The sequence below is a fragment of the Sciurus vulgaris genome (assembly GCF_902686455.1).
Source record: "Sciurus vulgaris genome assembly, chromosome: 2".
NCBI classification, from domain to species: domain Eukaryota; kingdom Metazoa; phylum Chordata; class Mammalia; order Rodentia; family Sciuridae; genus Sciurus; species Sciurus vulgaris.
In genome coordinates, this window is record NC_136462.1 from 144,428,498 (window position 1) to 144,455,378 (window position 26,881).

A 26,881-nucleotide genomic window follows, 5' to 3' on the forward strand; every position below is an offset into this window, starting at 1 on the left:
AGAAAAAAGAAGCCAGGCTTGGTGAGTGGAGGGGGAGCTGGGATCCCTGGCACCCCACTTTGGGCACAACCCACACAGCCCTGGGCTTTCTGGTATGGCTTTTAAAATCTCACTACTCATTACTATCTGTGAGAAGTGGAAAGCTGTGGAAGAGACTGGCTCCTGGTGCCCTCTGGTCTAACTAGGAACTGGGTCCTAGTTTGGGGCCTGGAACTGTGAGCCTCACAGAGCCCTAGTGTCCTTGCTACAAAAGGTCAGAGGTGGGGCTCCCCATCTGACAGAGCAGCAACATCCAGAATGTCTGAAGGACTCCAAAAGGTTAACAAAAGAACAAATAATTCAACTAATTAATGGTCTAAAGGTCTGAACAGACAGTTTTCAAAAGAAGAAATACATTTGTTAAGCATTTACTCAACGTTTTTAGCCATCGGTAACATGCAAATCAGAACTAGGCTCATCATGTTAAGTGAAATAAGCCAGACACACAGAGAGAGGTATTGCATGTGTTCTCTCAAATGTGAAAACTGAAGGAAAAGGAAAAGAAAAAAAAAAGCCTTGAAATTAAAAAGAGGACTAATGGGGAAGGAGAATGGAACCATGGGGAGGGGAGAAGGGAGAGGACAGAAGTATTAGGAGGGAAGGTTCCAACCAGGCATGATGCACACATGTATGGAAACAGCAGAAAGCTGTTTATTAACAGCATTAATAACTATAGTCTTTAAAATGTCAGAACCAGGGTTCATGGCACATGCACACAAAGCATCTAGCTCTCAGAGCTGGTGTTTGTCCTCAGTGCCATGGCCCAGAGGACATTTTGACATCCTGATCCCTCCCTGGCCCCAGACCTGGTAAGAGACCCCCAAGAGGCAGTTGGGCACAGAGATGCCTGAGCACATGAAGGCTGTCACTTCCTGGGAGGACTGGCCCTCTGGGCCCAGGGGAGAGGACAGCCAACAGTCTGGGGCCCAGGTTGGTGCAACACAGATCAGATAATTGATCATGTAGCCCACGTCTGGAAGCTTCTGGGGTATTAGAGCAACACTCCTTTCCCTTGGCTGCAGAAAGGACAGGGAAGTTGCCCAGCTCTACTCAATTCAACCCAATCAATGAGTTTTTGAGCATCTAAAAAAGCCACTGCCCAATGCAGATGCAGACCCTGAGGGCCCGAGCTCTAGTCATCCAGCTGGCCCAGACCAGGGCCAGAGCAAGGTGACCCACATTCAGGGACCAGACCCTGAAACCGAGCTTAAGCTGCTGCCCTGCTTGGCTCACCTTCCCTCTGAAGGTAACTCCTGGGCTCAGATGGCCAGTGTTTCAGTCAAACCACTGTGGGCGAGAGGAGGCCCTAAACTAGAGGGGCAGAGGAGCCTGGGACACGCTGCTCCCCACTGGCTCCACCGCCAAGGTCTACGTCTTAGGACATCCTGATTTACCTGCCAGAGCCTTAGGCTGAGACTATTTAGGAGAGGGACACAGCTCACACTGTCCTCCCTACACCTGATCTATTCCAAACCCAATGTGGTTTTTAAGGAAAGAAATACATATTTTCTTATAAGCCCATCAACAACCCTATCAGGTAGGGCACTGGCCTTCTTTACAGAAACAGCCCAGAAAGAGAATTTTACCCAGCGCCAGGCAGCTAGAGACAGATGCCACCAGATCTGAATCCAGATCTGCTTGGCTCCCAGGGCAGCTCACCTGCTCAAGACCTTGCCCTTTGACCTCACAGTCTGTCTTTTCCATCAGACCACAGTGCACTCGAACCTCAAAACCCATGCTGGCATAGAACATAGTCAAAGCATTGACACAAGGAGGAAAAAAAGCAATTCGTACAAAGTTCATGGTCATGTGACAAGCCACCAACATACAAACTGACATAAGGGAATCGGTCCTGGGTTACGTACAGGGGACAGGCTGCATGGGTTGTGACATAGTGAAAGGTCAATGTGCTTAGCCAAATAACCACACAGCAAAAACAGCTTGAAACTATTAAGCACTTCCTGAGCCCCAGGCAATATTTGCAGGACCTTTCAGATGTGCCCTTAACTCATTCAATTCTCATAAAAGCCATGGAAATGGTCACAACTAATGTCCCAGATCTGGCAACAGAGATGCAAGGAACTTAAGTATCTGGTTGAAGGACACAGCTAATTTGGGATGCTCTGCCACATGTGTGTGATTGCTACATGGTACCACCCACATGGGATGGTGTGGAGTACTCCCAAAAAAGCCCAGCAGACATCTGTATTGATGAGTGGAGTTCCAAAATGTGTTCACACTGACATCAGACAGAAGTGCACCTAGAAGGGGCAGAGTGGAGTGCAGTGTGAACTCAGATCCCCTCCTCTGCCACCTCACTTCATATAAATATATAAATAAATATATATATATATATATGATTTTTTTTTTTTTTAAACAAAGTTGGCTAGTAAGTTCTAGTTTGAGCAAGCACCTGGTAGCCAGGTGAGTGAATAAAAAATAAGATAAGGATGCTGGGTGTGGTGGCACATGCCTATAATTCTGGGACTCAGAGGGCTGAGATAGGAGGATCACAAGTAGGAGGCCCCAGGCAACTTAGTGAGAGCCTGTCTCAGAAGGGCTGAGGGTGTAGCTCAGTGGTGAAGCACCCCTGGGTTCAACTCCCAGTATCAAAAAAAAAAAAAAAAAAAAAAAAAAAAAATGTACACAAACACAAATAAAAAACCCAAATATATAGGGATGGCTGACCCTAGCATAGTTATTGAATCTCAGGAAGTGCGCCCTGCATCTAGGGGTCCCCACTGGCACAGGATATTCAGGACTTCTACCAGGCTCAGCAAGCATTTCTGCTGGCCCAGGGCTGATCTGAAGTGAAACCTGGGAGCAGCTCTCTACAACCAGCAAAGGCCTGCAGGTGGAACTCCACTGGGCCTGAGGGAGCCCCCAGCACCCTAACATGGGAGACAGCTTGCTAAAGTGGTTCTCCAGGGCTGGCTCCAGGACATGCACAGTAAAGCCAGACTGGTGCTGCTGGAGTGTGCAACAGGGCAGGAGGAGGGGAGACCCCAACCTATTCTTATTTACCAGGCCTGCCTGAGTCACGTTCTCAGCACGGATCTCCCTTGAATGCTGCATGCACTTGCTCCTCCGTGGATCCGGACCCCAGAAAAATACATGTTGCGGTACCTGGCTTGAGTCCTGGATGGGGCATTGCACCAGCCTGCAGCCACTGGCTTCCTCTCCACTGAGCTGAGACCCACGGGTACCCTGTGGGGATAGACTGAGTGTTCTGAGCACCCTGTGTCCTCCTGATATCCAAAGACAGGGTTTCCTAACCTCTGCAGGGCTCTTGCCCTCTCTGGCCAGCTGGCAAATGTGGTGCACTCCTCAGGAGAATGCTCTTATTTTATTGGTGCAGGGGATCTAATTCAGAGCCTCCTGTGTGCTAAGTGCATGCTCTACCGCTGAGCTACACCCCACAAAAAACGCAATAGAGGCACCTGTTGTGACCTATCGGCTAGGGCTGCCATAACAAAGCACCACAACCGAGTGGGTTCAACAACAGAAACGCGTTCTCACCCACCTGGAGGCTAGAAGTCGGAGTTCAAGGTGTGGACGGGGCCAAGTTCTCTCTTTGGCACTGGAGAGAATTCATTCACACCTCCTGGCCGCTGGTAGCTCCACAGCTCCTGGCACCATAACCTGAATTTTAACATAACTCACATCCTGGAAAACTTACCCTGAACCACCCCAGGCTCCCTGGGCAGGGCCTGAATTGCCGAATGTGCTGAGTCACATGAGGTGGTCAAGTGGGGCTGAGGCCACCCTCCTCCAAGGGCACACCCAGCTCCTGCCAATGGGGTAGGACTGGGGACCGTCTTGATAGAGTGTTAAAGTCCCTTACTACACAAAATACCCACTCAGGGATGACCCAGATGCACCGAAGTTTCTTTCCAAACTGAGCTTGTTAAAGACAATCGTGTCTCTAAAGGTTTTCTTTGCCCATTAGGATTTACAGCTGTGGGTATTGAGCAAGGGTTGGTTATCATGCCACTGGGTTGAGGAGTCTGGGCTCCCCTCTCAGCTCCTCGGTGGAGGAAAAGTTCCTTTAACTGTAGGGAAACCCTGCCCTGTTCATGTAGTGTCTCCAGCAAGCCTGCAGGACGCTAAAATCTCTGAAACGCCCAGTTCTATTGCCACAAGCCAGGAAAGCTCCATCAGCCACCTAAGGACTCCAGAGAAACCTGCCCCACACTGATGGATGGGGAGGGTTCCTTCCTTTCCAAAGCTCCATCCCAGATTCAGTCTGGTCCGTGAGAGGTCATGTTCTAAGCCTGCTGGTCAGTGACTGGGGGTAAGTCCCCCTTCCCTGCTTGAGGTAGCGCATGGATTGGTCCACTACAGCAGCATTTTCCCGCGATCAGGGCTCTCCAGGTGTTGGTCGTGTATTTAGTGCTTTACAGAACCTGACCTCAGCTCCTATTAACCCTGCATCATAGAGTCTAATTAGAGAAGCAAATGGTATAACCAAGTGTGAGGTCATCAGTCCTGAGACCAGGCCAGTAGAACCCTTATACTCAGTAGGTGACAATGTGGCACTTAACTACTATCACCAGTATGAGCCCTTGGGCAAATTACTGTGACCTCTGAGCAAAAAGGTCAAGAGGGTGACTGTGAAGGTTAAGCGAAGTAATTATGCAAAGTACTGGTCAGTGGGCAACACACAGTGGGAGGTGGACCAAAACTCATGAGCAGAGCCAGGCTCTCAGGCTCTCCGCAGCTCCCTGAGGAGGAGGGGCAGGCCAGGGTCAACAGGTTCCTTCAAATTCCAGACCAGCTTATAGAGGAGGCAGTGGCTACCCATCCATCAACAACCATCTTCCCTCATCTAGTGACCGAGTCCTGGAGTTTTAGCTGGGCACTTCCCAGCCTCCCCAGAGGCCACACAGGGACGGGGCTACGTTCGTTCCAGGCCTTGGAAGGGTACACAAGTTTTGTTGCAAATTCTGGATCATGCCCTTAGAGGCTTGTCTGTCACTGCCTCTGCCCCCCTTCCTACCCACTGGAGTGCTGATGGGATGGCAGGCGGTGGGGGAACCATGTGGTAACAGGAAACAGGGCATTGACTGGAAGGTGAGGCAATGAGAGAAGCCTGGGCCTGCTTAGGCTCACACAGTGACTGCACGGCAGGCCACCTGTCCTTACTATCTGGGCATTTATAGCAGTCTAACCAGAGGCCAAGCCCTGGCTTCTGCTGCCCATGTTCAGGACTCGGTCCTACATGGAATTGGCAGCATCCACTGTTGCCGTTCCCAAGAATGGTGTAGGAGCAGGCAGTGTGTCAGGTGGGTGAGGATGTCCCTTCCAGGGGCCTCATTTCAGGGGCTGTGGCAGACTCTGCTCTTGGCTCATCTACTTGCAACATGTTCCTGTGATACACGTGCACACAGGGAAATGCTCCATTCAAGATGACCAAGTGACCTCACCTCCTTCAGCATCTGAATCACTTCTTCACACCCTGAAAGCCCCATGTGGATTCTGTGGGTCTGCGTTCCAGGGACCACCACCGACGCCGAGTACCGCCCTGTGGTCACAGCTGGCACCCTCCCCCGCAGGCCACCTGGTCGCATCACCTTTGGGCTGTGCTGAACGGTGCGGACACCCACACAGCTATTTCACTCGCAAGCAGGGCATTCCTGCGTTCAGTGTGGAGCGCGCAGAGGCGGCGACAGGAGTGCTGAGGTCTGGAAGTGCCTGTTGTCACACCCACCTTCGTGGTGCTTGCTGCTTTCACACCCATGCGCCAGTCAGGGGCCCACAGGACACAAACCTCCTGCCTGTTGACAGGGATGGGGTTACAATTGCAACTGAGGGGGAGCAGATCAGGATTCTCCAAGATCAAAGGGTTCTGGGGTGACAAGACTCCAGGAGGAGGGAGAATCCATTCCTCCTGTAGGTCCCCACCATGCCCCTGACACAGAGGCCAATGACAATGCCAACAGGCACACTCCAGGCCCTGGCGGCAGGCAGGAACTCAAGTCTGCCAAGACTGGCCCAGCACCCAAGGAAGGTCAAAAATTCTCTCAACTCTTTTTATTAAGTTAGAAAACTGATAAAAGCAACACAACTTTGGGGGAAAGCACCATGGCTGGGTCCTTTGTGCTGTGAGAAGTGTGCTTTATCTCAGCTTGGCAGCCCACAGGGTCAAGGGCCACTCCCTGCAGGCCTGCAGATCTTGCACCAGCTGCAGGGCCCAAGAGCCCCAAGTTCTTCAGCAGGGTAGCCTCCTGGGGTGCAGCCTGAGAGCACAGGCTGGTCTCTGAGACGGGTGGGGTATGGAGTCTAAGGAACCACCGGAAGCAACCACCACTTTCAGCTCTCTCCTGGTGACTGACCACTGGAGCACGTCCACAGGCAAACCCAGCCCAAGTCCCACTCCCCAAGAGACACCCACAGGGACAGCACCAGAGCTAGTGGGGACATTTGGGGCTATTAAATAACTGCTCTGGGTCCCGCATCTCTATCAGCAGCGTAGCCCACTTGAATCCCACCCCTGAGTCAGACAAGCAGCACATGCAAATGGCAGGTGGCCTGGGAAGCCACTGGTCAGTCAGGCAGCCCTGCCCAGCCTCCTGCCATGGCACCACAGCCCCTCTTTCCTCAGGTGGTGTGAAGTCAGCTTCTGACCTCCATGCAGTCTGGATGCTGGAAGTACAGTGACAAGGGGCTACACGAGAATCAGGAGGTAACAGCAATAAGTAAGTGTCTGCAATTCTCCTGGGACCATCTATTACTTTTTGAGCTCACAGAGCAAATGAGTCAGGATGCAGTGTCACCACTACAAGGCCAAACCATTAGAGAGGATAATGGGCACTGGCTGGAGTCCTGTCACCATCCTCCATACCAAGACGAATCTGGCCCCGATGGACCTGTGCCTCTTAGGGTGGGCTGAGGAGGGGATGGTTCCTGGGGCCTAGAGTCCTGCTGAGTTACCCCAGCCTGCTGGGCAGGAGCATCTGTCCCACAGCTGGCACAGCATCCCGGGGCCTGGTCCCCAGTGGGCTGGCTGAGGTTTGAGGGCATCCTTGGGGCACTGCCCACAGGAAATCTCCCCTTTGGCCTTAGGGGCCTGAGTGCACTTGCTAATGAAGACTTGCAGATGTCAATGAGGTCACCAGGTGGGGTTTCTGCCTTTATAAAATCCAAGCTGTTTTCTCCTCAGCGGTCTTCTATTCATTCTGGTGGACATGCCTTCCTGAGGCCTGGGATAACAACTGTGGGTGACATTACAGCATCCCACAGGGCAGTCCTAGAATCAAAGGCTGTGCCATCAGTGCTAAGTGACCAGAAGCTCTCCTGTGCTGCCACCCCAACCCTTCTCTGCCCCTGACCGCCCAGCCCAAGTCCAGGACTTGCTGACAGATGACCTCAAGCCTCTGCAAGAGTGTCCTCCCCTAAGGCCCAGGGGAGTTCTGCTGGCACCCCTGCCCCTCTGGCCAATCTTCTTCCCATGCAAACCACTCGAAGCTGAAGAGGCCTCCAGGGGCCACGGGACACAGGAGGCAGCTTCGCTTCTCTCGTCTAGAGCTCAGAACAGCCTGAGGTTGCTGCTGCCTGGAGCTGGTGTAGTAGGCTTCTGGCCACTCAGAGAGCTCTGCACTGTGGCAGACAGGGTCAAGGCAACTCTGTGACAGTGAGGGCCACAGCCATGGGGCAGGAGAGACGGAGAGTCTGTGGAGGAGAGAGTGGGAGAGAATGAATGAATGAATGAATCAGTGACCATGTTCTTCTGCCCTAAACTGGAACAAAATCAAGAGGCTGCATATCAGCGCTGGAACTCAGGTGCTGACAGCACAAGCCCTGGAGTAAGAACACAGCTCACCAATCACCAGATGCACGGCCTCAACAACTCATTGTCCTCCCCAAGCCGAGGTTTCCTCACCTGCAACATGGGACACAACCCATCTGCCCATCATTCATCACAACCACATTCCCTGTACACCCTTGCCCTGGTAGGCACCCTGGAGGCCTGGGGGCACAGGAAGGCAGACACACACACAGCCACTGTCCCCACCCATGTCCTTGTAGGGGAAACTGCAAACTTGTATAAATAATCATACGGAGAGAAGCACCACAAATAACAAATTTAAAACAGAGTAGAGCCATGACCTTCGTTTTATTTTGGCAGAGGATGTGGGAAATGAGTAATATTTAACCTGAGACCAGAAGGATGGGCAGGAGTAAGCTAGAAGGAAACAGCAGCCTAGACAGAAGGAACAGCATGTGCAAAGACCCTGAGGTGAGAATTTGGTACATCTGAAAATATAAATAAAATTAGGCTAGTGAGGCAGAAACACAAGGGCAGACGGAGGAGGGTCTGTGGGAAGCGAGGAGGCAGGCATGTTGGCCATGCTGTTGAGAGTAACAAGCAGTAGTCGGGCTGTGGACAATAGCCAGCATGCTCATGTGTGCTGCAGACAAACATTTAGGGCACAGTCTCTTGACTCCAGGCTGGGGGACAAGGTGGTGAGCAGGTGAGACTGTCCCTGTGGTCGGGAAGCTCACACGCCAGTGCTCCGTTCCCATCAGCATGCACCTGCTTTGAGTGGCAGTGCTTCCCTTGGAAGAAAGGGTGACGATGCCTCCCAGAGAAGCAAGAGACCCCGAGGCCTGTGGGAGGCTTTGTGGGGAGCAGCCCTGAAGCAGGGGAAAAGCTGATTTGCTGCTGTGGTTCTCAGCAACAGCTTGGCAAAACCCCAGCCCTGCCCTGAGGAGGGATGTGGCCAGAGATCCGAGTCCAGGGAGAGACTCCCCTGGCCAGGCTGCAGCTCCTGAGATGAGTGAGTTCAGACAGACGCACCCTGCAGGACAGAGCACAGGGCAGGTGGAGGACCTGGAGGTGAGGGCCAAGCCCTCGGGGCAGCAAGGGAGGAGCCCCACAGACCTGCTGGGCAGAGTCTATCAACACAGGGTCTCCCAAATTGAAGGGAGGAAGTAGAATCCTTCACAAGGGTCTTCTGGTGCCCTTGTGTGTCCACGCACAGTTTCAGCACCCAAGAAGTTCTTACTCCGGTCAGTCCTGGATGTGCTGTGGGCTCCGAGGCAGCCCTAAACCAAGGAGGCATAGCTGAACCCCAAATGCCAGGCTGCCCAAGGGAGTCCTGGGGCACAGGCAGGCTGCCCGTGCACCCATTCACTCCAGGAGGCAGAGGCAGCACAGTCTCTGCAACATCATGGATGCTGGAGTCTTAAGGGTCTTAGTGCTTTTGCTGCATTTAACCTGGACATTTGTGTTAGCTTTACAGTTGTGTAAGACTACAAACATGAGGAGCTTTTATCTAGTTGTATGTTTCTATGTATTTAAGCAACATAATAAAAAAAAAAATTTTTTTTTAAACCAGCACTGGGTATTCCTGCCCTGCAGGAATTACTTGCCACCTCCAGGTACCAGCAAGTTTCTAGAAGCCTGGGCTGAGCTGGGCAAGGTGGCTGCTGTGTTCTCAGTGGACTAGTGAAGGTCCCACAAATTTCTCCAAGTTTCTCCCAAATCATGAGGCCTCCTCATGATGCTGTAGGTGGCAACACCAAATCTTTAGGGCCTGGCTGCTCAAAGTCCCCACAAGAGGGCTATCCCAGCCACTAGGCCCCACCCCAGCACACCACATGCTGGCATGCCGTCCCCTCAGGGCAAGGCCCCACTGCCACCAGTGTCGGGGGAGGGTTATACACCTCTGGCTGCTGAGGGAGACATGGCGCCCCAAAGACAGGGCATGTGGGGAGCCTATCTTGCGGCCGCAAGACAGGCTCCCGTGTTCCGTCTCATATCACACAGCTGCTCTCAGGCTAGTCCCAAGGTCATCCCTGAATGGGCCTCCTAAGTTTTGGCAGCCTCTTTTCTGGGGCCTGTTTCCTCATTGTGAAATGAAACAAACCTCCATTGTGGATAATGGTCCAGTCATCCCACTGCCTGTGGGCAGCAGGCATAGCAAACGCCTGAGCCGAGGGCTGCTGGCGTAGGTAGGGTCTGCCTGCTGGACTTGCGCTGCCCCATGGAGACCCAGGTGTCACTCTATTCCTAAGCTTTTCACAGGCACAAGTAACTGCAGGCTCCTGGGGGGACGGGCTCCCTAGTGACTGAGCTGAGACTGGAGCCCCTGAGCCCTGTGCCCCACTAAGGCCTGCAAGGAGGAGACAAGCTCTCTGGACACTAGCACTGATGTTCTAAAGCCTTGAGCCAGGGGGTGGGGGCGGGGGTGGGGAGGGATGCGGGGAGAAGAAGAGGGAAAAGGAAAGGTGTTTGGGGGCAAGTCCACCCTTAGTGGGCAACCCAGGGAAGTGGGGCACACCTAGCTCCAGGGTTCCCCTGCCAACCACCATCTTACTGTGACACTGGAGTAAATATGCTGGAATAAATAGGGTGGCCTTCCCAGAGAAGAAGCTGCCTTTGAGGAGAATTTGGAGACTCTGAGCAAAGCTGTCCAGGCAGAAGTGGCAAAGGAGCAGCTGCCTGCAAAGCCTGGAACAACCCAGGGTTCACCAGAGGGGACAGAAGTCAGGGGAGGGAGGTCTAGACAGAGGGAAGTTGCAAGGAGGACTACTCTTGGCTGTTGGGGTCCATGAAAAGGACACAGTTAGAGCGACAGCTGGAGCCTAAGAGCAACCTGGAGCTCCCAGCACAGGAGCTTGGGCAGCCTGCGCCTGAGGCCATCTGGACGGCTGGCTCTTGTGCGATGAGCCTCTCTGTGCCCACTTCCTCATCCCTAAGCCGGGCTGACGACAGCACCCTACCACGCACCAGGGAAGGCTAACTGGACTAAAGCCTTTGTCGCACTCTGGTGGGCGTGCAGAAGGTACCCAAATTACAGCAATTGTGACTGTGAGGATGAGCTAGGGACATGGGAGGTCCTTGTAGCCCAGTGTCCTAAAGTCATCATCATCACCATCCTCCCCCTTAAAAAAGCAGCCTCTGACGCTGGCCCCTCATTTGATCTCTAGCCAAGTATTGTGAGCAACATGACGGTCATTCCCACTGTCCAGAGGAAAGCTGAGCCTCCAGAGCGAAATAACCTGTCCAGGGCCAAGCAATCATAAGAGTCAGAGCCAACATGTGCTTCGCCCTTCCCACGTCCCCAAAGTAGACAGATTCCTGAAAACCACAAGGGTTGCCAGGTCCAGCTGAGCTGTTCCCACCCTACCAGGCAGGGACAGGTGACAGGAACATGATCCAGGGTGGACAGCCTGTCCCTGCCCCTACCTTTCCCACTTGAGGAAGAACTGGGCTAGGATTCCAGAGATGGACAGAGACACACATACCCTCCACCCCAGTCTAAGCAGGAGCCTCCACACCCTGCAGGTGACCGAATATCCCAGGTTTTTAGAGTCAGAAGAGGTCATCAATGAGAGGAGCCAATATTCTCTTTGAAGCTTATTCCTCAAGAGTAAGAAATGTGGCAGGGTCAGATTTTTCTCCCAAAGAGGAAGACAGCAGATTAAAACAAAACAAACCAAATCAGAAAGGCCTTACAGAGAACCAAGGGCAGTTCTTACTCAGCCTGGCTCTTAAGAGCGTGGCACCCTGTGCTTACTGAGGTCTGCCGGGCCTTTTAAGAGATTCAAAGGTTTGGCTGGGTCTCATTTAAGAGCTGAGACATAAGCTTTTGTTTAGAAGCAGTCCCAGCTAAGGACTGCTATCACTGTGTCGAGCTGTCAAGCATTTGTTTCAGTGACTGCCTATCCATTGAGGAAATTAATATTTTGGCTCTGGCTACCTCCTGGCCCAGATTCTGTGACCTGGAATAAAGGGGTCTGTGCCCAAGCCTGCTCAGGGGTCCTACAGCACTGCAAGAGCAGGAGGCAGGTGGGGCCAGACCAGAGCTGGGTCGCTGGTGCCAGCTGGGGGAGGGAAACATCTTGGTCCCCATGCAGGAAGGCTCCTCCAGGCCATCCTCCTGCTGCTACACTACACCTCCAGTCCTCCCAGGCCCCAGGGACCCATCTTCCATTTTCCATCCTAGGTGTGAGGAGCACAGGAGGACAGCTTTAAGGTGGGACATAGAACAGGGCTAGTGACATGCTATCCTTTTCTGGGACCTGACTATGGAGAGCACGTCTAGCATATAGAATCCTTCTCTGGTGCCTAAGAACCCACTACCCTTGCCGGTCCCTCCTGGAGCACCCTGCCAGGCTGGCTTGGATGCTCTCTTCCATTTTTGGTACTTGACACTTGATGTTGCCCCCAACCAGCTACAGGAAAAACCATGCCCCCCTCAGAAGAGGCAGGGCCAGGGCAGACCTTCCTCCCTCTGCTCCTTCCCCTCACCAGACTCTGCCCATCCTGGACCTGGCCTAAGTTCTTCCTGGTGTCTCCTCTCACTCCTTTCACCCTCCAAAGAGCCCAATGTGTCACTTGGCTCTCTCCGTCTGTGGCACCTTTGCTTGTTTTCATGTAACAAGTTCATACAACCGTGGGGCTAAGAACAGAGACCACAGACTCATGGGCACCTGCTCCATGGCAAGCCCCACTCTGAGGCCTGGAGAAATGACCTCCCTTAATTCGCATGCCCACTATCTGCCTGCTTTAAGGCAGGCCTCCGTCCATCTCATGCACTAAAGGGAGAGAGACATTCCCTTGCATTCCACCAAACATGCCCACCCTGGCCTCAACCCAGGGCCGCCTGTCCCTAAATCCCAGTCATCTGCTGCTCACTACCTAGCCTTCCCCGGAAGACACAGCAACCATCATCCAGAGTGAGTACAAGCAGGAGTGTGTCTTCCTGGCACTCCTGGGGGTTCAGAGCAGGCCCAGGCTGCTGGGGCTCACCTGGCCGGGCTCTGCAGGTGCTCCTCACGCCGGCAGGTGCTTCCAGGTGCTGACGAAGGCTGTGGGAATGAGTGAGTAGGGCACGGTGGTAATGCAGTTCCACGTGTCCGAAGTAGGGTCATAGCAGTCTAGGGTCTTACACCTCTGGGTCCCAAAGTAGCCCCCGACCACATAGAGCTTGTTTCCTGAAGCCAGGGCGTGGCAGGACATACGCTTGGCGGTCATGTCCCCGATCCGTGTCCACTGGTTGGTCTCACAGTCGAAGCGGTAGGCTGAGGCAGCTGTGAATTCTGTGTCACCTCCCATGATGAAGATCTGGCTGCCCAGGACAGCAGCAGCTGTGTACCGCCAAGGTTGAGGACACTCAGCCTTGATCGTCCATCGGTTTTCTGGGGGGTCATAGCACTGGACTTTGGATACCATGTCCCGGTGGATGCTGGTCCCCCCGAAAACAAAAAGCTTCAGCTTGGCACTCACCACTGCAGCATTGCTGACGCCATCCCGCAGTGGGGCCACCATCGTCCACTTGTTGGCTCCAGGGTCATATTTCTCCACTTGCTTCAGGGAGACTGAAGGTGAGGCTGGGAAGACGCCTGCCAAGGACGTGTGTCCCCCTACCACATAGAGACAGTTCTCCAACTCGGCTGAACCATGGCCAAAGCGGGCGATCAGCATAGGTGCTGCCTTGGACCACTCCTCATGGACAGTGTCATATACCCAGACGTCTTTGGAGACCCCATTCTCTGAGCCCCTGCCTCCAGTCACATAGACCTTGCAGCCAATCGCAGAGGCACTGAACTCCTTTCGGGGGCTGGGCAGGTCTGCTTTGGGGATGATCTCCTTGGCCTTGTGGTCCACCTGGTAGATCTTGTCGCACATGAAGGTCTGGCCCCCCAGGATGAGCAGCGTGTGACCTGCCTTGCGCGGCCGGGCGCAAGGGCTGGTGACCACCCCATCATTCTGCAGGATCTTGGTCTTGCAGTGGAGGGCCTCATCTATGATGAGTTTGGTGCGTTCATCCGCCATGAGGAGGGCCTCGCCGGAGACAGCCTCCTTCAGGCAATCGGATGGCAGCAGGGCCAGCCGCACACTGCGCAAGAGCTCAGGCAGGTGGGCCTTCCGCTCTTCCAGGTCGTGCTTCACCCACTGGAGGATGGCCTCAAAGACCACCCGCTCATCCTCGGTCTCCAGCTCATCACTGGAGATGAGGTCCAGCAGCGTGTCCTTGGACAGGCTGTTGAAGTCCTCGCTCTGCCGCACAGTCTCAAAGTGCACCAGGCACATTCGCCAGGAGAATTCGTACAGCCGGCGGCACTGGTGGGCGTCCGACAGCAGCATCATGCCCAGGCAGTTGGAGGGGAAGAGGTTCTTCTCCAGGAACTCGGCGGCAGCATCCCGCACATCGTGGAACTGTAGCATGTCGCCCGCTTCCAGCAGTGACTCCGCATTTTCTTCGTTGATGACGATGCGGGAGGAGTAGGCAAAGTCCAGCAGCAGCTCCAGCACTTCGGGGTGCAGGTTGTCCTGGAAGTTGACCGTGTCATCCCTGCTCTCCCGTAGGCCGTGACTGAACATGGCCTCGAAGTAGCGGCTGGAGGCAGCCAACACAGCGCGGTGGCAGGGGAAGGCACGGTCGCCTGCCCAGAGTGTGACGTCGGTGAACATGCGGTGCTTGCGCAGTGTGTTGAGGTGGGCCAGCACGCAGTCGGGGTGGGAGGCCTTGTGGAAGAGGGTGATGTTCATGGAGCCTGTACTGCTCCGTGACTTGCGGGTCTCATGGACGCTGACCGACATGGTCTGCCAACCTGCAGTGGAAAAGGCAGGTGAGAGAGGCCCATCCTGCCTACAACCCCTCTTGGTGGCTCATCCATCAGCCCCTGGCCCCACACACCTTGTCCTCTCCTTCCCCTCAAGTCTGCTCCGCTCTGACAAACCATCCCCACTCCCTCAGTCACACCTCCAAGAACAGCGGGCACAAAGGGCTGGGTCTCCCTCTGCCCTGCAGAAACTTGATTGTTCCCCAGTTGGAAACACTCTGGGACACATATTTGGGCTGAAGATGAGCCATCCCTGGGGCAAGCTCCAGCTGGGGCTGCCTCTCTAGTGAAGAGCACATGCAAGATGGCGCCCTGATTTGTGCAGACAGAGGCCAAGGCAGCACTGAGTAGCATGTGCCCTGATCACACTGCATGCTCAGAACAGTCCTTAGGGGAAGAATCTCTTGTGACCCCCGTTACATAGTGGGAGCAGCCCAGGCTCAGAAAGGCAGAGCAGCTATGCCAGAATCCAGGGCCGGGATTCCCATGCAGGCTGTCCACTTCTGAGGCCCCATCATTACTCTCAATTAGCCCATAGAGGCTCTGATTCCTGCAGGGTTTGCCATGGGGGACTTTTTAAATATGTTCCCTAGGACCTGTGAGCACCCAAGCAGAGCCTTCCATACCACCCCCTACTCCTGGCAGGCCCTTCCTGTGCTGATCTCCAAACAGTAGTAGCCAAACACCCCCCTTCTCCCCAAATGTTCAGCACGGACATGGGGTCTGCAGAGACTGCTGTGCCTAGTTGGGATGAGTGAGGATCTGGAGGTGAGGCCTGCTCACCAGAGGCTCACCTGTGATTCACTCTGGAGAGCAAGACAATGGCCCAGGATGACAGTAAGACACCATCAACACCAAAGCAGCCATAATGCCCAAAGACTTCCTCACCCTCCAGAAAACCACAGAATCCTGGCCACCAAGGGTGTGTCAACTGCCTCCTGTTCTGCTAGGCCCAACAACTGTGCAACTGGACTGGCAGAGGTTCACCACCTGCTTCAATTTGGAGGATTCAAAGCACTTTGGCTTTGATTCAAACGCAATTGAATTTGAATTTGGGAAATTTCCAAAGCATTTTAAAGTCCATCAAGACCCAATTTAGTGTTGTGAAAGGAAGATTTCACCAACAGATTGCAAAAATCACATGCCTCAAGAAAAAGCAGCCAAGAAGCCAATCACATTGTTATACACAAGGCCTGACCCCAGACTGGCTGGTGGCCCTCCTCCTACTAGCAGTGAAGGGGACAACGATGTTTCTTCATTTTTAATTCTCAAAGTTAGATAACTCCCCGTGCCCCCACCCCAAGTTAATTTTCTACTTAACTATAATCTAGTAAAGGAAGGAAGTGATTTCATGCTTCAATGAAGTTGTAAATTAGTGTCAAACTGCGTTTTTCTCTCTCCTCCCTTAGCAAAGGACCAGAAAAGTCACAAACTAATGTGATCAGACCTGCCTGGGTGAGGTCCATGCTCCTGGCCTTGCTGCTTAGGACCCCAAGCTCCAGGCAGACCTTGGGCCAGGGACCTGCCACAGACACTGCTGTGTGAACCTGCATACCCGAGGTCATGGAGTTCACCAGCCTGGGAGTGCAGGTGAGGATACTATCAGGCTGTGTACAGGGATCTCTTCTCTACCAACCACCCTGGGGTACCTCTTCCCTTCTCAGTACCTGTCTTTCCTTTCATAAAGTAAAATCTCCTTCTGGCTCAGGTCTCCATGATTCACTCACTGAGTCCCTGAAGCTGGGGCCCTGGGACAGGAAGTTATGAAGGCTGAATGGCTGTGCTGACTTTGTCAAGGCCCCCAACCCATGGGAATTGCCCAATATGAATTGTGGACCCTGTAACACGTTTCCCCAAAGCTTGCTGTGATTGCTAAATCCTTGTTCCAACTTCCATTCCCTCAATCACCGGACGCTTTCTCCAATGTGGCCGTTCACCCAGAAACTCTGTCCTGTCCCTCTTCACCCCACAACACTGTGCCAGGCCATTTTATGAAGCAAGCATTACCTCTGATTTGTAGACCACATTGGAGGGTGGGGGAAGGCCAGGAGGCAGGCTCAGAGCCAAGGACTAAAAAGGACTCTGGAACTCTCAGGCTCAAGCCCTCTTCCACCCAAGGGTGGGTAGGTGCCACCAGTTATACACAAGGCCTGACCCCAGACTGGCTGGTGAAGAGAGAGTACTTGCTTTCCCCACAGCCACATGGACAATATACCCCAAGTCCACAGATGGAGGCCTGAGGGGTTTTCTGGTGTGGGTGGTGCCCTCATGTGCAGTAACCCCCTCCCTCTCCCCTCATGGATCTCAGGTCTGTGCCCTCCAGGCAGGAGCAGCACGGCCTCCACTCTGGTTATTGTGTTCACAGGGCACTGGTGAGGTCATCCAGGTGGAAGGGGTTACAGGTAAGCTCGAAGGACTGAGAAAGTGCTGAAAGTGCTTAAATCCCAACAAAGCAGCCACAACTGCCCTGAGAAGGCCATAAAGCAGTGATCTCTTCAGAGCCATGGCTGAGTGGGCAGCTCAGGGCCCCAGAGATGACTAGTGTCTTGCTAAACTTACCCACGAATGCCTGTCTGATGATGCAGACACCAACAACTCTCATGTGCACCAGAGCAGGTTGCCGCTTCCCACCAGCTGCCATCCTGGGGGTCCCTTTGTACCCAGAGCAGCAGAGGCACCTGCCTGGCTGTTTCTCAGCTTCCCACCTCCTTTGGACAGCACCTATCTCTAAGCCGGTCTCCCAGTGACAGTAGCCACTGGCTTGCCACATCCCAAGTGAGGCACTTAGACCCAATTTTCAGATGAGGGATGCTGAGGCTCACACACATTCCAGGCCTGTTATTTGGTATTGTCTCTCTGGCTGCACAGAAGGCCCAGCAAAGTGGGGACCATGTGCAGTGCTCACTGATGTGCCACAACACCCGGCATGGGACAGCAGTCCCTCAGTTTGATGGACTGGACCCATCTGTCCCTCTCTCTGCTGGTGAAACAGTCCTAAGACACATTCAGCACACTAAACTCACTTCATGTAACATCCAACCTGATTGCTCCCCAGTTGCTATCTAGATCCAGAGGAAAGGAAGATCGAAGTGGCGTTGAATGCTGCCCAGGTGGCTGCAACCATGTGTGCATGAGGGACACTGGCTGTGTGTCACTGGGCCAGCACAACACTCCCTTCCTCCTTGTGCTGACACCTGGCCGTTCTCTGGGAGCCAGGCGCCTCCACCCTCCGTGCCCACTCCAGGATGGGCATTTGGTCCTAAATGGCTCAGGAGGCACATTCAGCCAGGCTTGGCCAGTGAGACTGTACCAATCTCCCAGTGGGGATGACCTAACACCACGGATGGGCCTGAAGACTATCCTAAGATGTATACAGAATTTTAGGAATGACACAGGCTTTCTCTAGGACTGCTCACTGGACTCTGGACCAGGGCTGGGAGCAAGGTGGATGATGGCCTTGCTGCTGCCTGCCTGTGACAGAAGGCTGCACCGAGGGAGGACAGCAGAGCCCCTCATTCCTGCAGGACTTGAAGCCAGGCTACTGCTAGATTGCCCCTCTCTGTTGAGCTCAGTCACTTGCCACCATGAGTCCTGACTGGGACTAGGACTCACAGGGAAATCAGAGCCCTGAATCGGTTATCACAGGCTGCTTGCCTGTGTATGTCCCTCTGTTCTTTCCACCTCCAGGGACCCCGCCCTGGCTCTGAGGAGAATGGACTTAGGAATTATTTTCAATCATTTGAGATCTGTATGTTCAGTACCAGTTATGTCCCGAGCCTCTGCCACAAGAGAGCAAGGTAAAGCAGAGGCAGCAGGTGGGTGGGCATCCAAGAGGTAAGCAGCAGCCCTGTGTCACCTCTCTCAGCAGCCTCCCTATCTTTAGAGGCCACCAGCAATAAAATACTTTTACACTATAAACATGTCAGAGTGGTTCTGATTAACTAAGTGTCACCCTACGGTTTGATGAATTGAAGGCACAAAGTGTAAGTGCATAACATATTGCAATGCCACAGACCAGCAATTCATCATCCTGCTGAGAGGGACTGATCACCTGGACAATGCCACTCTCATACTCTGCCTGGCAGTCCCTACCTGCAAAGAAACTATTAAAATGCACCAAATGACAATATAGGCAGCTTTCTCCTTCCTCTTAGCATCCTTGGAATGTTAATCAAGTGCGTGCAGAAACAAAGTAACCCAAATAAAGGAGGAAAAAAAAGTAACCAAGGGGGTAAGATTTTCGGAAGAAGAGGCCTTTAAAGCTGCTACAAGGGTACTCCTCTCTGTGAGGCCTGACTCCACTGGACACAGCACCAACACCTCCTCACCTCCCTCCACCCTAGGAGTCAGCAAGCTGGGCTGAGTCTGTCATTCTTCACTGGAGGCCAGGGTTGGAGAGAAGCTCCCTGCTCTGCTTTAGGGAGGCTCTGGTCTGTGGATAGATCATGGTCATCTTAAGAGCTCAGGGCTGACCTATATGGCTCTTTGGTACAAGTTGGAAAAGGGGGCTGCCCTCTTCCCAACAGTGTGGCAGTCTTTGAGTCCAGACATAATCCTCAGAGAGGAGCAAGCAGCTGGACCTCAGCTCACACCAGGCTGGGTGCTCTGGTGCAGTGAATGTATGTCACAGTAGTTCATGTCCAACTGCAGGAGCCAGCACTGAGAGCAGGGCAAAGCCCTGCCCTTCCTTGCCCCAGGTGAGCACTGGGGGAGCCAAGATTCCAACAGTGATTTCATAGAAATGTGGAACCACAAGAACTGGGCCCTGCATAGATCCATTTCCATCATTCCCATTTTTTTGTTGTTATGTGATTCTGGGATTTTAATCTTGGGCCTTGAGCATGCTAGGCAAGCACTTTACCACCAGCTATATCACAAGCCCTTCTTATTTTGAGACAAGGTATCTGGTTGCCCAGGCTGGCCTCTGCAATCCTCCTGCTGCAGCCCCCTGAGTAGCTAGGATTACAGATGTGCACCTGGCTCCAGTGTTTCCATTTTAATGATAAGAAAACTGAGGCTCAAAGCCACACTCCTGAAAATCTGGCCTGACTGCATATGCTAAACTCCTAATCACAGCAGGGGGAGGGAAGATAACAGAATGATAGATGTCCCCCCTCCCATTTCCCTTGAGAACCACTGCCCTGCCAGCCCCCTCTCTGACGGCTGGTGCTGCAGGCTAGTGCGCAACCAGCAGCTCGGCTAGGTGGTCTTCTGCCTCCCTGGAGTTCAGAGAGGCTGTGTCCACATCAACCACACAGAAGGGCAGTACCCGAAGAGGGGGCTCTGGAGGTGCCCTTGTGAAAGCAACTCCAGGAGCAGAGACACAGCTGGGTGGGGGGGCCAATCCAGCCTTGAGAGCGGGGTCCCTCGCCCCAAGCACTCATTCCCCTTTCTTCCAGCCTGCAGTTTTAATCACCTAAGAGACACCAGCATTGTATGTGAGGGCTGGCCACTTGGTTCTTGCCATAAGTTTCCTGAATTCCATGTGCCACCTGCCAGGCACAAGAGATGGGGGTGGCCTGCACTCAGGCTGGGGTGGGAGCACAGGACGGAGTGAGTAAGCAAATGAGTGCACAGGACATTCTTACTTCCTGCGTGTGTGGACAGAATCAAACGGCAATGGTCTACAGAGGGACATGAGGGTGGGCTCGCCTAGGCCCTGTACATGGATGTGTGAGTTGACACTCAAGAGCCAGAGCCATCAGGGGAAAGGAGGGTTCCAGGTAGAGGACTAGAAAGTGCAAAGGTTGGATGAGGCTGGCCCTTCAGGAAAGAGAGGCCAAGACAGGCAAGGGAGAGATCGTGTGGGCCAGTGAGGCAGACACATCTCCCACTCCAAGGCGGGCTCTAAGCCCCTGCCTTGAGCCCGTGCAGTTTCTGGGACTGCTACTGGGAACAGGGTGACACTGCCCGTGCCTTCAGAGACTGGCAGCCTCCACTTCCTGCCTCTTGTAATGCTCATTCAAGGGGCAGCCAACCAAGCTGGAGGAAGGCTGACCACCCTGAGGTGGCAGTGCTGAGGAAGCTTGTGCCTGCCCCGTGGGTGGGAGCTGCCCAGTCTTTCCTGCCGTTCTGGCCACCTGAGCTCAGGAGTCAGACATGTGAGTAAGGAATTCATCTTGGGGCAGTCCAGCAGCAGCAGATGCCAGATGGAGAATAGAGAACCCCAGCTGGCAGCTGGAACTGGAGTCCCAGACATCTGACCTCACTGACCACAATGGTCACAGGCCACTATATAAAGAGAGACACACACATACGGTGTGCAGTAGTGGGGACTGAACCCAGGGCCTCACACGTACTAGGCAAATGTTCTTATCACAGTCATGACCCTAGCCCAGGTCACCCCTTCTAAATATCTGAGATATATCCTAATTAAGCATCTGCTGGATACCAGACTGCTGAGCGCTAAAAGAACAAAAATGAAGATCTCTGGGCAATACAAAACACACATAGGTACTGGGAGAGGGGTGAAAGAGCAAGTACTTTGGAGCTGTTCTCTCAGGGTAGTCTGCCCCAGTTGCGATGAAATAACCATCAAGAAAGTGCTGAAGAAAGGTCAAAGTTTCTCAATGCTAGTAGTTAGGAACAGGGATCCTGAAGACAGCTCAGCCATTACTGTGCAAACTTAGGTAAGTTAATTCACCTCTCTGAGCCTGTTTTCCTCATGATAAAGTGATGATTAAAAAAGCAGCTACTTTACAGGGTTGTTGTGAGAACTGGCTGGGATGTCACCTGGAAAGCACCGAGAGCAGCATTGGCCAGCACGCTTACCAGGCCAAGTTGCTCTACTGCCATTGTCATTACACTGCGCCAAGTACAGAACAGAGTAGAAACTACCAATTTACTCTTTTCCCAACCTCCTCTTTGGATAAGGGGGTTTCACTGTACATTTTTTAAGTTGATTTTTTAATCAGTATGCATTATTTTTATAATTAATAAAAATTCTGAAGGTTTCTGTCAAGCCTGTCAAATCTGGGTCACCCCCAAAACTGCACTGATAAAGGACTGAAGGACCACTAAGTACCATCAACGTGTAGGTCGAGGCACTGCGACAACACTCCCAGGCGAGGATTTCCACCTGTGGCTCCTGCCCTGCCTTGCCCCAGGGTCCAGCTCAGGAAGCCCACAGGGCACAGGGGCATCCATCCTTTCAATTTTCCAATGGGTGGCAAACTCAGCACCCTTACTAAGCACACGAATCTCACTGTTAATTGAAAGTAAAATGAATGACCACTGTATCTGAATCAGAGCCACAGACCATTCTAGTGAATTATCAGATCATGAGTCCTTTCCCCAGATGTTTCTGCCTTTCAAAGGCCTGCAAAAAGGCCAAACTACAAAAACCCTTCATATAAATATATACATGTACATACATATATATATTTAATATATATTTTTATTTATTACGTATTTAATACGTATTACACATATTTAATAAATATATATATATGTTTATTAAAAAGGCTGTCTGGGACTGGAAATGGAGCTCAGTGGTGAAGCTTAACAGGCATAAGGCTCTGAGTTTGATCCCCAGCACCCAAACCAAAACTGTGCACACCCTGTTTTTTATTTAAAAAGCAGTTGATCAGAACTATTTATGCATTCCATTTTGTGTGCATTTATTTATTTTAGTTTTGAGCTTTTTATTATGGGAAGAGTTTCAGGCAGGAAAGTCACAATAATATTACAACAAGCCTTTGGGGTCCAGTGATTAGTCGGCTCTGCCCTGGGCCCCACGCCTTCTGTACAGGGCTGTACTAGAAAGAAGGGTGGGTCAAGAATGGAGGGACTATCGCTACACTGTGTAGTAACAGTCAGGTTTCCTCATCAGGGGTACCCCAGAGGTCCCTGAATCAAACAGCTCCCTGTGAAGGGTGGGATGGCAGGCCACCACCACACCTGAGCTCACTGGCACAAGGTAGGTTCACACCCCCACCCCCAGTCATGCACAGGGTGCAACCTGGTCTCCACCTGCTGCTCTGAGGACACATCAACAGTGTCACGGCACCCTCACACCTGCAACTCCCAACACAGGGCCCATGTGGGCAATGAACCACAGAACCTGCACGTGGCCCCTGGCTGCCTGCAGCCAAAGCTGCAGGGAGGGGGACAGTTTGAGTTTCAGGCAGCACCCACTGCAGCCTTTTCACTTACTGCAGCCCACGTTAGCACACTGGTGAAGGGGCAGCCCCAGGAGCTCCTGTGACCGATGACCACGTTCCGGCTGACTGCAGCCATGGTGGTCAGGGAGTCGGAGCTACTATTACAAGTTGATGGACATTATTGAGATTGATGCCTTCCTTGCTATCCTGAAGATTCAGCTGCACACTGTGCTCCGCCTGACCCAGGGCAGCAGCTCTGTCTTGCCAAAGGCGGCACAGAACAGGAGGTGAGGGGTCAAGGCCTATGAAACCTGGTGAAAGATGAAGCAACACTGCTGCAAGAATCAGCAGGTCGGGAGAGAATTCTGGTCAGGCGGGGAGTGAAGGCATGACTGCCATGTACCTAATACCACACTGAGCATTTCACATATCAGAATTAATCCTGACAACTGAGGACAATATGGCCATGACTGTCTTAGAGTAAGTGAGGTTACACTGCAGCAACAAACAACTCCCCAGACGGTGCAGTGGCTTCACAGGATGGAGATTTATTTCTTACTCATACCATGTTTTGTGCTTGTGGTGAGCATTCATCTCATCACTGTCACTCCTAGGAACCCAGATGACAGAGCTGCCACCATGTCACTGATCACTGTGCCAAAGACAGAAAGGGGGGCTCTGGAAAGCATAGCACTGACGATTAAATGCTGACCTGGAAGGATACTGCTTCTGCTCACAACTCACCTGCCAAAACCAGTCACACAACTTCACAGGCCTACGAAAGAGTCATAAGGCACAATCCTACCATATACCCTGCTATTTCTGCAATTCACAGATAAAAACAACAGCTCAGAGGTTAATGATAATGAAGAACTTCGTGTGGTAACTAATCTAATCCCTACCACAGCCTTAGTGCAGTTGTATCTGCATTTTAAAGGTTAGGAAACTGGATAGAGATGTTATGAAACTTGCCACAAACCCCATGTGGAGTGGTGGGCAGAGCCCAGGACTCTGGCTCACATCTGTTCCTACAACACTGCACAGCCCAATGTCACAAAAGTGGGGAAGGGGTGGCATCTGAATCCATATCTGATTCACTCTTTCCCCTCCACCACAGGGGACAGAGGAGAAGGCCCACAGAAGTTTACCATCTGCTTCTGGCGCCAGGATGATTTTCTGTCCATTCACCCCAAGGAGCAGTCTCTCACCCAGCCACAGCAAAACCTTGAGGCAGATCTAGGCCTGCACCCCAAGACATCCAGTGCAGGTAAGAATTCACTTCTCTAGACTGGGGGTGTAGCTCAGTCGTAGAGCACTTGCTTACCATGAGCACCGGGGTTTAATCCCCAACACTGCAAAAATAATTTTTAAAAGAAGAATTCACTTCTCTCCTGAGCAACAATGGGTCCAGTGGGAAGCAGACTCCCAAGTCATTTTGTGTTCTGTGTTCAGATCTTGAGCGAGAAAGTCCACCTTAAGGAAGGAGCCTAACATCTCCCAGGAACTGTCTGGCTACTTTGAAGGCACCATATGGATTTGGCCAGCTCCTCATCAACATTTTTTTTTTTTTTTTTAAGAAAAGCTGTCGGGCAAGGAGAGAAGCCAGTCAGCAGAATCCTCCCACGGGAGCAACTGAGTGAGCCACACACCCAGCTCAGGGCAGAGGCAGACAAAGTCACAACGGTCAGTGCCCTTCTGCTCAGAGTGACAGCTCTGCAGACCAAGGGAGGAAGGAGGCCAAGATGAACTCAGGAGCTCAATCTGTTGGCTTTTACTGAAAAGACAACACAACAGTAAGGAGAAAGATATAACGGATATAAATCCTAGACCCATGCCCTCACATAAGCACTTGCAAAGAGGTGCAAGGGATGAGAGGTGATAGATGGAGGTACTGCCCTTAGTGCGGACAGAGATTAGTTCCTGAGGGACAAAAGAATCTTGAGCCAAGCCACGTTTAAACATCTCCAACAAAGGAGCTTCTCCCATCTGGGAAGAGAGGTATAGGCCCCTCCATGTCCATCAGGGTGTACAACAAGTGCCACCCATCCTCTCCAGGTCACATTCCGCTCCCATCAGCTCAGCAGGGCTGCTGGACTGTCCCCGTCCCCCAGAGCTGGGAATCATCTGCCAGCCCAGCTATGTGGGTCTAGGCAGAAGCAGAGCCATAAAAGGGACACCACTGCTCCAGGCACAGAAGGGACAAGAACCCAGCACTTAGGCTCTCCCATCTGGTGAAACAGCTCGCTTTCTTTCATGTAACCAGAGCAAGCCAGAGGGAAACAGAGGGACAGCGAGCACAGTCCCCTTCAAAGCAAACAGGGCATCCCAAGGGGGTTCCTCCCTCTTCATCAGGACTGCCCAGCCCTCCACAAACAGGCGATCTCTCCTGCTGTCTAGTGCCACAGATGGAGCCATTAAAAGCACACTGGCCTAGATATCACTTTCAATGAGCTGCCTGGAGTGACAGTCTTGGAAAAAAAAACGAACAAATCAGAAAAAGCAGAAAAAACAAGAGTAAAGCACCGGCTGTTTGCTAGCCATAGAGCTCCTCCTGGCCTCCAGAAGCTCTGTTCCTCCCTAGCTTGTCGCTGGTGAGAATGAGCATGATTCTCAGTTCCTAAAGCCCATGCAAGCGCCTTCTCTCCCTATGAAGAGAGAAGAGAGTAAGCGGGAGGCAAAGCCCTTGTGCTGGGAACCTTACGTACCCTTTTACCCAATCCTCTCAACTTCTGTAGACGTGTGGGGCCTCTGCAAGGCATCACTGGCCCGATGGTACAGATGTGCCAACCGGGGTACCCAGAAGATAAGCAACCTGCACACATTCATGGTTTGGCAGGAGTTGGTGCTCAAGGCCAAACCATGAGGTCAATCTGGGACCTCTTGTGTCCCAGCACACCCACCTCTGTGCTGAGACCCGTGCCACATATTCACATTCTCTGTGCTTCAGTTTCCTCATCTGTAAAATGGGCATGAAAACTACACCAACCACAAAGGACTGCTGAACAACTAAATGGGGAAATTGAAGGTAGAAAGCTAGACACAAGGCCTGAGGCTTGGTTCCAACTTTGCAGGGACTTACAGTAACATAGTAACTCTCAGACTGCTCAATCTCAGGATCTTTTTACAATGTAAAAACCATTTAGGACACAGAGGTACTTTTGTTTATGTGTTTTAACATACTGATATTTACCCATATTCAAAATTAAAACTGAGAAAATGTATTTGTTAATTAAAAAAATAAGAATTGGGCTGGGGGATGGAGATTAGTGGTGGAGCCCCTACCTAGCATACACACACCCATGGTTCCATCCCTAGAAGGAAAGAAGGAAGGATCAACCCATTACATGTTGTGTTAGTCAGCTCTCCGTGGCTGTGACATAATACCTGAGAAAAACAACTTAAAGGAAAGATTTGGGCTCATGGTTTCCGCTTATGGTTAGTTGGCTCTGCTATTTCTAAGCCTGTGGCAAGCAGAACATCACAGCAGGGAGCATGGAGGAAAGCTACTCACCCTATGATGGCCAGAAAGAGAGGTGGTGTCCAGGACAAAATATCCCTTCAAAGTGACCCCAGTGACCCATCTCTTCCAGTAGGTCCTACTTTACCTTTAGTGGATAAAGTTTCCACCACCTCCCAACAGCTCCACTAGTTGGGGACCAAGCCATCAACATATGAGCCTTTAGGGGACTTTTCAGATTCAAATTATAACATATTAACATATATGAGTCTTTTTCATAAATCAATTTTCAAAAAAAATTTTGAGAGTAGGAGCTGGATTCTCATATCTGCTTTTGTACTTGATCTGCTGAATTGTTTTGATTACAGGCTACAAAGCCCAGTCTCCCATGGCTAGGTGGCTAGATAAGGCAGAAGATTTTAAGAATCTTTTCAGATCACTATGGACACAATTCTGTGATATACTACACTAAGATCTGACAAGTGGTAGCTTCTTAAAGGCTTGTTGCAATGTGGAACCTGAGCCCCTGTCAATGAACTTTTGTACTCTGACATTCTCCTCCGCTGGCCTGTCCTGCACTTTGAATGGATTGTTTACCCAAGCATGAGTTTGTCACACAGTACATGGGTCATTTTGAAAATGCTAGTGCAGAGTTATGCACCCAGAAGAAAATGAGCAAAAAAGGGAAATATCATCTTAGAATTAC

At 52.1% G+C, this 26,881-nt stretch overlaps 1 protein-coding gene across 1 annotated transcript in view; it reads right to left on the reverse strand.

The window, feature by feature from the left end:
• Positions 1–6,656: 6,656 nt before the first annotated feature.
• The window catches only part of KLHL25 (kelch like family member 25), a 30,634-nt gene continuing 10,409 nt past the window's right edge, over positions 6,657–26,881 (reverse strand). Inside the window, exons 2-3 of the mRNA XM_079126445.1 lie at positions 12,800–14,604; positions 6,657–7,710 (exon numbers count right to left, since the gene is read on the reverse strand). Of these exons, the coding sequence (XP_078982571.1) occupies positions 12,824–14,593 (1,770 nt within the window). The 5' untranslated portion in view covers positions 14,594–14,604 and the 3' untranslated portion in view covers positions 6,657–7,710; positions 12,800–12,823. The remainder of the gene's footprint in view (positions 7,711–12,799; positions 14,605–26,881) is intronic.